The 14,803-nt window shown below is 44.1% G+C and overlaps 1 protein-coding gene across 50 annotated transcripts in view; it reads right to left on the bottom strand.

Moving 5' to 3' along the window:
• NRXN1 (neurexin 1) overlaps positions 1-14,803 on the bottom strand; it is a 1,011,196-nt gene that overhangs the window by 61,211 nt on the left and 935,182 nt on the right. Inside the window, exon 1 of one of the 50 annotated variants that reach the window (XM_083494085.1) lies at positions 10,750-10,955. The exons of 48 other annotated variants lie outside the window; for them this stretch is intronic. In XM_083494085.1, coding sequence (XP_083350211.1) covers positions 10,750-10,782 — 33 coding nt within the window. In that variant the 5' untranslated portion in view covers positions 10,783-10,955. Of the gene's footprint in view, positions 1-10,749; positions 10,956-14,803 lie in introns of those variants that run through there. One more of the 50 variants, XM_083494083.1, reaches the window with a different exon arrangement.

Below are 14,803 nucleotides of genomic sequence, written 5' to 3' on the forward strand. Positions count from 1 at the left end.
TAAGACGCCCCCCATGTATAAGACGCCCCCTATTGTGGGGGACTCCAAATTAAGAAAACACCCCTCAACACTACCTGTGTATAAGACGAGCCCCAATTTAAAACCTAATTTTCTGGTTTAAAAACCTAGTCTTATACACAGAAAAATACAGTATTTACCCAATCTTAGCCTTGGTTCATGCTTGGCTGCATGCATTGCAGGCAGAAAGTCCAATCTCCAGCACAGTGGTACCTTGGTTTAAGAACAGCTTAGTTTATGAACAACTTGGAAATAGAATGCTGCAAACCCGGAAGTAGGTGTTTTGGTTTGTGAACTTTGCCTTGGAAGCAGAACATGTTCCACTTCCTGTTGAGTGTGTTCCATTTGTAAATTGAGACCCCCGCTGCTATGGGAAAGCACACCTTGGTTTAAGAACGCTTTGGTTTAAGAACGGACTTCTGGAACGGATTAAGTTTGTAAACCAAGGTACCACTGTATCTCCAAGTAGGGGCTCTCCAGGCTTACAGACCTGGGACATTTGCAACTCTACCTGGAAATGGCAGGGATTGAACTTGGGACCTTCTGAATGCAAAGCAGATGCTCTACCACTGAGCCACTAGCACCAGACTGGGAAGGAACCCTTTCTGAGAGCCACTGTGTATCAGTGTAGACAATAGTGAACTAGATCAGTGTTTCCCAACCTTTTTTGGGCAAAGGCACACTTGTTTCATGAAAAAAATCTTGAGGCACACCACCATTACAGCCCCGTGACGTCAGCGCGCAGCGCCACGCCGGGAGGGACGCACGAAAGTGTAAGTTTCAATTTTTTCCCCTCCCCCTTGCCTTCCTTCTGTGCCAACTGCCAAAAAGCCAAGAAAAAAGCCAAGACTTTAGGGCAGCAGGTCGACACGGAAGAAGCTCCTACCTAAGGACAGGTGCGACGGCCGTGTCCTCTTCTGCCACACTTGGCAGCCCTGCCTCACGGTCGTGACTCCCACCCTGATTTCTCCCCGCAGGTCGAGCGGCACAGGCAGCCCAATGTGTCCAGCCCAGACACAAGCCCTGCTTCCCCACTCTAGATCCTGAATGCGACCAAGTGCTCTGGACTCCCGAGCAGGGTGGGAAAGAGGACTCGCATCTGGTAGCCTCCAGGCTCCTCGTCTGCTCGAGGGATGGCATTGCAGGCAAGCTGCCGGCCGTCGCCATCGCCGCCCTCTCATGCGAGTGGACCTGCCCGGAGTGGTGGGCCGGGGGAGGCTCGCTCTCTGTGGGGATGTGGCCCGCACGCGCGGCCCCGCTTCCTCCTGCCCAGGGCTGAGCTCCTTACCCGCGATCTCGGTCTCGCGCACGCGGATCCCACTTATTCCGAAGCTCGCGCCACTAGCCGGGGCTCTCACACCGTGCCAGGGTGAGGCGGCACGGCCCACTGACGTCATCGTGGCTCGCCGCCGCCCTCGACTTCCCTGTTCCCTCCCCTCCCTCGGGTCGCCATGGTTACTGAGGACTGCAAGCTGCTCGGGCAAGCGTGGGGCATTAAGTGGGAGAAGGAAAATTAAAATTAAAACTCGCCTGAAGGCCGCCTCTCCGGATATGAAGCTATCTTTTGAATTTTTTAATTTTTCCCGCGGCACACCAGGCAACATCTCGCGGCACACTAGTGTGCCGCGGAACAGTGGTTGGGAAACACTGAACTAGATGGACCAATGGTCTGACTTGGCATTAGGCAGTTTCCTATGCAGGGAAGAAATTTCAGCCAGCCTCTCTAAATCCAGACTTGCCAAGCTCCTTTCTCTGCACAAAACTACATAAGGCAGGCATGTCCAACGTCTGTTTCGGGGGCCTAATTTGCCCTGCCCGTCCCTAAGGCAGTTTATTTCCTGGGGTAAAATCCTAAAAAACCCTCAAGAACTTCAATCCTAAAAAAAGTTCAACAATTTTGGTCGGCTCTTTGGTCAGCCCTCACAGCCTTTCCTTTCATCAAATCAGACCCTCTTTGAAAAAAGTTTGGACACCACTGAAAGGGTTGGGTCGGGGATATAGAGTAGCCAATTATGCACTGTCAAAAAGGAGGCAACGTCACCAAAAAAGAGGACACAGATCTGCATGAAATGTTGCATACGCTAACACTTCAGAAACAATGACTGTAGCAGAAAGAGGATATATCTCACCCTTGCACCCGGTGTGCCTGCTCAGTTCAGAGCCTAACTGTTGATGGGCAACATCAAGGCTCCTCGCTGCTCTCCCTTCTTAGGGGTCTTTAACTTTAAACTGGGCTTGGACAGAGCAGGCCTTCAAACAGATGACTCCATGAAGAACCTAAGAAGAACCTTTCTGGATCAAACTAAAGGCCATCTAAGCCGGCATCCTCAGAATGGCCAACCAGATACCTATGAGGAACTAAGAAGCTGGACCTGTGAGTAGAAGCACTCTTTCCACTTACAATTCCCATACCTTGGGTAACATACGCTTCAGGTTACATACGCTTCAGATTACAGACTTCGCTAACCCAGAAACAGTGCTTCAGGTTAATAACTTTGCTTCAGGATGAGAACAGAAATTGTGCTCTGGCGGTGCAGCAGCAGCAGGCCCCATTAGCTAAAGTGGTGCTTCAGGTTAAGAACAGTTTCAGGTTAAGAACGGACCTCCGGAACGAATTACCGTATTTTTCACTCTATAACACGCACCAGACCATAACACGCACGTAGTTTTTAGAGGAGGAAAACAAGAAAAAAATATTCTAAACGAAATAGTGGATATATGATTTTTGTGGTTCATGCTGTGGCCACAGACACGTGATCTGACAGTGAGTTTGGAGTAGCCCAATGCAAAAACCCTGAGGATCCATGTGGATCCATGCTTTGTAACCACGGAGGAGGGAAGGAAGGGGAACCATGGATCGTCTGCTCACGACTGCAGCAGATCCCCCACCCCACCCGCAGGCATTCGCTCCATAACACGCACAGACATTTCCCCTTACTTTCTAGGAGGAAAAAAGTGAGTGTTATGGTGCAAAAAATACAGTAAGTACTTAACCCGAGGTACCACTGTACTGCCTTTCACACTGGAATTAGGAGGATCACTGGAGCTACAGCTGCCATGGATAGCTTTATCCTCCGTTCAAATGGATGAGCGTCCTCTGTAAAGTAGGTCACATGACCACCCTGCAGGTTGAGGAAAAGCAAAATACTTGGTAGCTCTTTTCAACCAGCAGGAAGGGGTTGATTCCAAAGTGCTTGGGAGAGTAGGAACCTAACCTTCCAACAGGTGGAATCAGCAAGCTGGAAATTCTCATGCACACCAGGTGTGCTCACCCTGAAACAATCCAATCTTGTTCAGGTCATTCCCTGCCTACCAAATATCTTAGTTAACTGCAAACACCTATTTCTTTTCTGAAATGGACACTGGTTGGGGGGCAATTTTAATTAAAAATGGCCTTTCTTCAAGAACAATTTTCTCTCTCTCACTCCCCCCCCCCAAAAAAAAGCTATTTGCTTTCTTAGCTGGGTGCACATGAACCCCACTGAAAGTAATGGGATTGGAATATTATCTATGTGCTAAAACAGGTATGAAAAAACAGGTATGGTGTGATTATAACAATAAGCACATGGGCTTCTGACCTGTTTTAACTCACGCATACAGGCAACGCTCCATTTTCTTTTGTTTCCATGGAGCCTGCTTTTACAGTATGTGTAGGTACTACTTGAAGCTTAGAGAGAGAGAGAAGATTTAGTACGTGGTTCAGCGACTATTTGATTAATGTCAGAATAATCAATCTAAAACATTTTGATTGATTAAGGCGGTGCCCCCAATGAACTGGTCAGCAGGTTTTAAGGTTTTTAAATATATATATTAATACAAGCACTTATAAGAAGTGCAGATGGGTTTTAAACGGTTTATTTTAAAAAAATATATCCCTTGGTACGACTATGTCAATAGTACATTTCAGATCCAAATCCCAATGGATCATTATAAGATTTTGCAAACCCATTAAGAGAAGACAGCTAAAGGTGGTTTCTTGCAGGATGCATCCTAACCAAATTGGTTGTATTTGATTTACGGTTTGGTTTCCTTTGAAAGGCAATTCTTGGCCTAGACATACACGGCACTTCAGAAAAAGAGAAAACCAATATGAAAATAGTTTAAATGCACAGTCTCTTTTTAAAAAATGCGGGCTGAGCCAGGAAATGCAGAACAATGATGTAGCTGGAGCATTCAGAAGAAGGAACATCATGTCAGAAAATAATAATAGCTACTTAGTGTAACTTCAACCTGATCCACTTGACCATTAAGACCTGGTGAATTGGGTTAAGATTAAGGTCAACAGCTGTGAATTAGGTCTCCTTCTCATACAATACATCAGGTTTACCTGAGCTCCTTGCAAGGGCGGCATGCCCCGTTTCACTGCTTAAAGTGAAATGTGCTGCCCTACCATTCTGCTGGCTTTGGACGCGGGTGGCACTGTGGGTTAAACCACAGAGCCTAGGACTTGCTGATCAGAAGGTCGGCGGTTCGAATCCCCGCGACGGGGTGAGCTCCCGTTGCTCGGACCCTGCTCCTGTCCACCTAGCAGTTCGAAAGCACGTCAAAGTGCAAGTAGATAAATAGGTACCGCTCCGGCGGGAAGGTAAACGGCATTTCCGTGCGCTGCTCTGGTTCGCCAGAAGTGGCTTAGTCATGCTGGCCACATGACCCGGAAGTTGTACGCCGGCTCCCTTGGCCAATAAAGCGAGATGAACGCCGCAACCCCAGAGTCGGCCACGACTGAACCTAATGATCAGGGGTCCCTTTACCTTTACCTTAGCATTCTGCTACCTCTGCCAGCCCTACTAACCCAATGCTGGTGGAGAAGCGGAATTGGCCTCAATTGTGGGTGAGATCGCACCCATTTCCGGCAAGATCTCAAACGCTCTGCAAGATCTCACATGGCTTTTGGTGAGATCTTGCTGAAAATCAGCAAGATCTCACCCAATGTTGGCACTGCTTCTATGCTGGCAGCAGAGGAGGCACCCATAGGGACACCATCTCAGGGGCTTCCTTCACCTGAGGTGGTGGCCTCACCTCACCCAATGGCTGTGCCAGTGCCGACTCCTTGTGTGTGTATGTGGCAGCAGAAAACGGTGTACTTTCCCCCATTCAGAAATCACAGAAAGGCTGTGCCATCCTGACTTTGGTTCCTGAACGTACACAGATTTAGTCTTTGTGACTGGACACCTTGGAAAAGCAGAACGCTTGATCACACATAGGCAATGCATATCTCATGTGTTGCATGAGCAACATGTTGCTGCCAGAAACGGGGTCCATGGAACTGAGTCTTTCAATGTAAAATGCATTGAAATTAAATGGCTTAACCAATGTATCAGTCATATGGAAGGATTCAACAGCAGCAACAACACCTAAGAAGGTAGTGGGGGAGGCATGGAGATTTCCTTATAAAAAGACCAATCCACTTGGTAACTCAAGCTACACTCATTATCTCATTATGGGGGAAACACAGATAAGCCACTGATAAGTTATTTTCTGCTACAACCACTTCAACAGCTTTTTTTAAGGACATGAATCAGGCCAAGGACATGAATCAGGAAATTTGGTTGAGTTTACCAACAACTGGGTACGCGGGTGGTGCTGTGGGTTAAACCACAGAGCCTAGGGCTTGCCGATCAGAAGGTCGGCGGTTCGAATCCCCGCAATGGGGTGAGCTCCCGTTGCTCGGTCCCTGCTCCTGCCAACCTAGCAGTTCGAAAGCACGTCAAAGTGCAAGTAGATAAATAGGTACTGCTCTGGCGGGAAGGTAAACGGCGTTTCCGTGCACTGCTCTGGTTTGCCAGAAGTGGCTTAGTCATGCTGGCCACATGACCCAGAAGCTGTATGCTGGCTCCCTCGGACAATAAAGCGAGATGAGCGCCACAACTCCAGAGTCGTCCACAACTGGACCTAATGGTCAGGGGTCCCTTTACCTTTACCAAAAATTTATAGAAATCCTCACTGCCCTAAAATTTAAGAAGTCGTTTAGAGTTGTACTATTCTAGAAAATTGAGAACTTTGCACACACTCTGCATCAGCTTCAGAAAGAGGCAAGAGAAAGGAGTATATCTACCATGGCTGCAACGGATCCTCAGGAACAAAATGAGTTTGATAATACTCTGGAAACACAAGGAGCCTTGGAAGAGACCAGGTCTACCAAGACCCTATGTACTCTACACATCAACCACATGAAACAAACCAAGTGCTTAGAAAACAGTAGACAATGATCCAAGAAAAGACACAATCCTTACTCATTTGTCTGGGAAATTAAAAAGCAGGGGAAGTGCAGCAAAGTCAATACAACAGAGGCCCATAATCTTATTTCAAAGCACACCATGAAGTGCCTGGAAATCTATTATTTTATTATTAGTATAATGGGATGAAATCAAGGCACACTGACAGCAGAGTATCCTCATATAAAACATCTATTAAATTCCATATTGTACAATAATGAGAGGGAAGTATAAGCAATCGCTGTTCAGCCCCTACCCCTGGCTTCTGAGACTGGCCACACCCTTTGCAGTCAAAAGGACTAGAAACTTGTAAACTTAGGATGTTGGACGTCACATCCCAGCACCAAATTTCACACTTGTACATTGCAGTCCCACAGCAGATGGCATCACTCCCTTTGATCTCATGCAACAGACCAATAAGGGACAAATATGGGCTATAAATATCTCAGAGCTAAACTACACATTACAATGCAGTCACATTTTGGCATGCCTGTTTCTTGCCTTCCCTTTAAAACAATAAAAAAACTAGAAATAAAAGTCAAGGGAGGGGCAGGAACTGGATCAGGAATGTGGGAGTGGGGCATTCATCCTTCTTCACTGTGGTCTTGATGAAAATCATCTCTCTGGAAGCAGCTATTTGCTCCAGGAGGGAAGTATTTTTTGGGGGGTAGTAGATCATGCCCCTTCATTGCCTTGTCGTGGCGAAGGGGCTTGAATAGCTCAGAGAAGCTATGAGCTATGCCTTGCAGGGCCACCCAAGATGGACAGGTCATAGCCGAGAATTTAGACTAAATGTGATCCACCTGGAGAAGGAACTGGCAAACCACTCCAGTATTTTGCCAAGAAAACTCCATGGACATAAAAAAGGAGAAGCTTTGAGAAGAAAGTGAGAGTTTCCAAGGCCTGCTCTAGTTCATGGGGTCACTGAGAGTCAAACACGACTAAGATGACGAAACAACAACAAGAAAGTAGATCATGACTGCTGCTGTGGAACAGTGTTGGCGGTGGAGGGTTGAACCCAGTAGCTGTGGCCCCAATCCTGATCCCCCCCAGTTGCTACTTGGAGCAAATAGATACCTTAAATGTGATCACTCATTAAAACAAGATGTTCTTTGACTCTTACTCATCTGGAGATGAGCTACCTCACATCTTTTAAATTGTAACTGAGCACACAAGTGTACACCTAAGTACAGGTGGCAAAGAAGTGCATTCATTATTATTATTATTATTATTATTATTATTATTATTATTATTATTATTATTAAATTTGTATACCGCACTTCATCCGTAGATCTCAGGGCGGTTCACAACATAAAAATGCAAGATAAAATCAAAACATAAATAATAAAAACAAAAACAAAGCAGTAACTTTCCCTCCCCCTCCCACAAACACATTTTAAAGGTTTCAGTTGTTAATCAGCCAAAGGCCTGGTTGAACAGGAACATTTCTGCCTGACGCCTAAAGGTGTACAATAAAGGTGCCAGCTGAATCTCCATTTAGTTATCTGAATAACTCAAATCCCACTTTTCTTTATCAAAACAAACCCCAAGAGACCTATGGCACAAAGCCAATAAAAACATGAAACCTTTTTTTAATAATAATAATAATAATACAAAATGAAAAGCAGAAAAGACAATTGAATTAAAAGACACTGATGGTTGAAGAACAGGTGCACCACTGTTAAATAGTGAAGTCACAAAGAACAGCACCATGGCAACGGAAGGCTTTCTGGGGAAAACAAAATTCCTTGCCAAGCATCTTAACTAATATACAAGGCAAGGGCCCAGCGGGCATCTCTGAGGAGAGCATCCCACAGAGTGTTGCCAGATCACTGACCGGCTACAGTTCTCTGTTGCGCAGCCTGGCAGCAAACCTAGATTTGGCGCTGCGTAATGTGTGAAGGCCAGATTTGTTGAGAGCTGTCCTGTGCCCACTATCTTGAGAGTAAGCCACCCTGAATTCAAGGGGGGATTGCTTCTGAGTGGAATGGACTGGCAATCAATAAAACTGGCCCATTGTCTGGTGGTATGCTTAAAAGCTTCTGACACATCCGAGAGAACAACCTCTGCAGTATCTGAGCAGTGTACACCACCCCAGTTGTAAATATATAAAAATTTAAAATAGGTTGCGCGGAGGGGGGAGGAGAAGGGATCAGAGTGGTGCAGTCCCTGCTCTCCAGGGGCTGTCCTGCCCAGGGCCCCCTTAAACCTGTCACTTCTCCTGCACAAAAAGTGTTGCCATCTGATTTTGGTGACTGTACAGAAACAGGCCCAGAGAATTCACAAAAGCTCCCACCCACCCTGGGAGATAACAATTAAGAGAGTGTATAAGCTGAACTGGAAGCCATCTGGGTGTCTTCTGCTGCCATCGCGCTTGCAAATGTGGGGGAGAATTTTGTACAGTTCTTCAGAATGCCCTGCCAATTAACTGCATGTTAAACCAGCAAGGATTGTGGGGAAGGAAGGCAATTCGATTTCCATGGAACCTCAACCCCTTAGCCTCTTCTGGCAAAGGCTGTTAGCCATGCCAAATTATCTATGGTCCCCAAGAGATGAGTGTGAACAGCTGTTGGGAAGACTGAGCTGGGAATGTTAAAATTCGTGGTGTAGCCCTCTCAGGCTGAAACCAAGCAGAGGCTGAGGTTTTCCAAGGTGAGAGCCATTTCATTCAACCTCGTCTAGCATTTATCTCTGCTGATAATCACTAGAACCCACCCCCTGAATCAGATTTGTTAACAGACCCTATATAATACAACAGCAACAGTAATAACAGAAATGTTGATAATGTTTCGCAGTTTCCACAGCACACCATGTCCGGCCAAAAATACCTGTCCTCTGAAAAACCCGACCCCATCGTGACTGCCCTCAGAAAACACAACCTCACAATTAACTGATCCGAGACAGGAAACACCTCTGCTTTCTGACTGCTCAAGTAACAAAGATGAACAGAGCTCAGATGCAATTCCAGAAAGAAAAAAAACACTTTGCACAAACTTTGATATCTAAAGTAAACTCTCCCTCCGACCCAGAAAAATAGAAAGAAATCAAAACAAACGAATAAAAATCAAACAACACAAATCTGCCAGCATGCTGGCAGATTAACAACTGCTGATAAATGAATCTGGGCAAATACAGAATAATACTTGCTAATGGAGTGTATTGTTATTCTGGTTTTTTTTTTTGGGGGGGGTAGGGTAATTATAAATCCCTCTGCCCTGAACTCTAATAACAAGAGATTTAAAAAGAAAACCTGCCAATTACTCTCTTTATGTTAAGCCTTTGTTTCGCTCTCCTTCCCTCCCAATAAATCTATTGTCTTACACCTTGTTGTATGCCTGTCTCCTTGGCTAATGGGACTCCCATCACTCCTGTGGTAACACACAAGCTGTAGATAGTGTGAAGACCCTTTCGCTCTTGTTGTTGTGAATAAGGACTGTGAAGGGGTGTCTCTATTTCTACAGGGGGTCCACACACACGTACATTCACACACAAATACGATTTATGCACACATCTGATGCCTGTATTTCACACACACACACACATATAATAAAATCATAGGAATGAATAATCCTGAAAAAAATGGAAAGACTTTAAATTAGATGCCTTGGAGATTTGTTACTGACATTTCCATGTTAGAAGCAAACAGAGAGTTAGTCACCCCCTCCACTCAAATACAGGGAAAAAAATACATTTGTTGTTATGAACATGCAAATCCCACTAACCTTTAATATATATATATTTATATATCAGCATTAGTTTTTTTTGTTTTTTAAAAAAAGAAATAATGCTCTTTTGCATTATGTTCCATGAAATATTAAATAGTCAAACACGGTCATTCTTCCGTACGCAGAAAAACAAGGCATGCACACAGATTCAGAGACATCCGTGCTCTGCTAACAGTGGTAAAGAAACAGAAGCAAACACACACACACATGCAAAATTGTGCCCCAAAGCATGCATACTCAGGGTTTAAGCATCTGGTTTTTTTAGCCAAAATAATTACTAGGTCATTAAAAACAAAGCCACCTAGCAATTATTGAAAGCATCTGTTCTTCATGCTCGCGTTGGCTTCCTCGCTTCCTCCTTTCCAAACAAGCAAAAATTAAGAGACACACACACACGCGTGAACACAAACACACACACAAGCTGTGGCTTAGAAAAGCAGCAGTTAAAGAGAACAGAATGCACCAGGGTTTAAAGTGCTAGTTTCTTGAGCGTAAAAGAAGAAGATCCTGAAATTTAAAAAGCCAGATCGCATGCAGAAATTTGAGCTCCGTATCTTAACGGCATGCAATCTCCAAGAAGACAATTTCTAATTTAAATAAAAACATTTTTTTTTTGGTAAAAAGAAAAAAGAAGAAAAAGTAATTGGTGCAAATGCTTTGCCCCCCTCCTCCTCCTCCTTTATTATCATCATAATCATATTTTTTTTTTGTTTTTTCGACTAAGTCTCTTAAACCCTGCATGCTGCAGTGCTTAGCCTCTGGTCTGCATCGGCCGTGAGAGAAGAAGCTACCTGAGAGGATTCACAGTGCCATCTCATATCCATGTCTGCCTGGCTACCCTGCGTGCTTATAGCTTTTTTCTTAATTCTTAATGGAAATCCTAGGAAATTTAGTCCATCCTCTGAAATCAATACTGGTGACAGGAGAGCTTCCTGACTCAGTGGGAGATCGAGATGATAAATTGCCTGCGCATCAGCCCGGCCTATCAGTGCTCCGCACACAGATGGAAGACGAGAGGGTGGGGGGGTAGAAACAGAGCTCTGCTGGTCACATGGGCGCAGGGAAGCCAATGGCTGGACTTCTGCTGCAAGAGAGGATGCTGCAGTTTCTCCTGCGGATGAGGAGTGCTGTGCCTCACCATTGGGTACCACTCTAAAGGCAGCCTGTTTCCCCTCCTACCCGCCTCTCCGGCTTGCAGATGCGAGGAATACATTACGTGCTCGTATATTATACAATCACCTCCGCTCAGTTTCAGGTTTTCTGCAACTCCAACTGAATGTAATTAAGCCAGAAACTAAGAAGAAGACACGTTGGGAGCGATGGAGGAGAGAAATGAACCCCACCGCCGTAAATCCTACTTAAACTATTTTGATCTATTTCCCTTTGGCTGATTACTGTGTTTTTGCTTCCCATTAATTTGCAAGCTTAAACAGTGCAATTAGCACACAGCCCTCAATCCAGGGCTGCCTCAGAAAACACACACACACACACACACACACACACACACAACCTTCTGACTGTAATTATCATTTTTATGCCCCGGCTAATGAATGGCATTTTGCCTGTGTTATGTTTTATAATGAATGTTTTCTCCACAATGATTCCATGATGACAATTAGGCGATATTGAGAGATGTGTTATGAAGATGCCACGGTGCCATTGAGAACAGCACGTTTTTTAAGAGAGACAAACCCATCTGTGAGAGGCAGGCGTTTGCTTCTCTAAGGTAACAAAAGGGGGAGAAGCTCTGGCGATCCCTTCAGCGCTTCTTGCGCATAAGTAGGTCAGCAGACAAGACAGAACGGAATGATCTATTCAGCTTCAGAGTCCTGGATAAATTTAGGGAATCAGCCCATCAGATAAACAACGGGTGGCATACATTAGCCCTACACAGAGTAAATCCACTGAAGTGAATGGGTCTACTCTGAGTATAACCAATGTTGGCTATTACCAGATTAATAAAGCTTTTGCATGAAATGGAGTGCATGCAGGAGTACTCAACAAACCAAGAGATCTGGGGGTTCAGGTAACAGATCCTGCCACATTCACTATTGGCTGCCTTAGCAGAACGAGCTGTTCCTTTTGGCATTTGAAAGATATAATTATTTACTGTTAACACTGCCCTCACTGCGAAAGTTACAATAATTCATCCACAAAGGAGTAAGGAAACATCTGGGATGCCATATGGGAAACCTTTTTTCCCCCAAGCACATCTGCTATCACTCATCAGTCAGCAATAAGCAGATATATTGCATGGTTCTTCAAGGTAAATTATGTTACAGGATCAGCTTTGATCAAGTTAAAGACGAAAAGGAAGAAGCGACAGAAAAACAAGAACCCCAAAATGCCTCCAAAATGCACACAAACAAGACACAAGCAATCAAACAAAACCCACAAAAGAATTTGAGCTGGTTAATAATAATAATAATCCACTTTTATGTCCTAATCTGGATATCCTGCTGCCCATATGAAAATCCAATACATTTCCAATAGATCTGATTGCAAATCCCATTAACACACATTATGCCATGTCAAAAATATTGGCGTTCCTGTTATGTTTCAACCAGGCTGCGCCAAGCCCCTGGGGTTTTCTCAATATTTTCACCTTTACATCAAGTTGTAATTTTGTGACATGTTAACCCTTTCGCTCCAAACCAACTGTAGCCTGATGGCAAAATCATACTTCAATCTTTCACAGCAAGGCATTTCCACAGTTGCAAGCTGAACATGTGCACAACCTATCTGTTTAAATAACCCAAAGAATACAAAACCCATGATGCAGTGTGACCATTAGAAAAGCATGCATGTACAAAAACGCATGAGAGGCTTTCATCAAAATCCATAAAAGACACAGACACCTTTACTTGGAGATCATTCTTAGTCATTGCAGGCAACTGGAGGAATGGCTGTTTACATACCCCAGATACCTAATTTCTAACTACAGATGCAAGGAAGGTGTAGAAGGAACAAAAACAAACTAACAACACCACCTTCAATAACCAATAGCCAAAAACTGTACATTGGGGAGAGGCTATAAGCACACACATAACACACATACCTGAACTCAGCTGAAATTGATTCACACATGTATGTTTATCATCATGTGATTGCAACATTCTCTTATCATTTGCATGTGCAAATGGTCCATCATGCATAGAATACCACAGAAATAGCATTCACAGCATATGTTTAAATAAGGCACAGGTCACACTTGCAGAATACATTTAGAGTGATATTATACCACTTTCATTTTCACGGCTCCCCCCCCCCAAAGAATATGGGGAACTGAAGTTTGTTAAAGGTGCTGATTGCCGTTCGGAAATCTCTATTTCTCTCTGAGAGCTACAGTTCCCAGAATTCCCTGAGAAGAGAGATTGATTGTTAAACCACTTTGGGAATTGCAGTTCAGGACTCTTAACTGTTTCTGTTTGTTACTGTGTTGTGTATTTTTGTGTTTATACTGTAAACTGCCCCATCATCCTTGGATGATGGGCAGTACAGAAATTGAATAGATAATAATAAAATAATTATAACAAACTACAATTCCCAAGATTCTCTGGGAGACGTCAAATGATACACTGCTTGCAAATCAATTGTGAATTCTGAAGTACGACTGTGTTTTAGTTTGTGTATCATTTTGGGAATTGTGAATTAGGTAGATTCATCTCTAAACGAATCAAGTTTCTCACCCTCCTCAATCTGCCTCCCTCATTATGAACATTCAGGAGGAATTTAAAAATATTCCTGTTTGCCCAGGCACTTGATGGACGAAAGAGACTGTTCCTGGCAATTATTACATGTGAGGTTATGCCATTGTTTTCCAGAGATTTTAGACAAGATTAATATTTCCCAGTGCTTTCCCTCATTTTATTTTTAATCGTGCTGGCTTTCCGTTTGGTTGTTTGCCACCCTCGGCTCCTTTGGAAACACACAGGAACACTGGATTTTGTCTTACACTGAATCAGACCATTGGTGCCTCTGACTCAATGCTGTCTACACTGGCTGGCAGGAGCTGGCAGCCTGTCTACACTGGCTGGCAGGAATTCCCAGCCCTACCTCAAACTTCCAGGAATTGAACGTGGGATCTTCTGAATCCACAGAAGATACCGGTACTTTACCCCTCAGCTACGACCCTATAATATTGGAACATGTTTGCTACGAACCCAGGAATCTGCCTTGTACAAAATCAGACTATTGATCCATTAAGTTCAGTATTGTCAACTCTGACTGACACCAGCTCTCCAGGATTTCAGGGAATACCTGCAGATGCTGGGGACTGAACGCTGGAGATTTTTCTAGCAAAGTATGTTCTTAATTTTATAATTTTTTAATGACAAATAAGGGCCAACAATTTATACACTGAGAAGCACCCGTGGAAGAACTATCCACCTAATAGGGGATAGGCCGTTATACTTTGTGCAAGTTTTTCTTTCTCTCTCTCTCTCTCTTTTTGCTAAGAACCAATGAGTCATGACAGCTCCAAGGGTTAACGTTATCAAGTCCTCCTCTCCAGCTCCCTGAGGGCCTTTTGAGAATCACTCAAAACTACTTAGGATAATGAATGTCTACAGTAAGGAAGAAGACAAGTGATCTTCAGCACAGGAAAGACAAAATTAACTTAGCAATTATTCTAACAAAAGCTCAGAGAGCCCAAGCTCATTTTGAACTCGATTCCCACCATCCTCTCTGTCGGTTCCATTCTGGGGTAAAAATGTCAGATACTTCATCTCTTATTTAGTAATGCCTTTAACTTGCTTCATTCTCTTTTGAGCCTCAATATATATATAGCCACACACACACGCAACATCTTGACCACAGAATCCTAGAATCCTAGAATTATAGAGT

The sequence above is a fragment of the Podarcis liolepis genome, assembly GCF_965112155.1.
Source record: "Podarcis liolepis genome assembly, chromosome: 3".
Taxonomy (NCBI): Eukaryota; Metazoa; Chordata; class Lepidosauria; order Squamata; family Lacertidae; genus Podarcis; species Podarcis liolepis.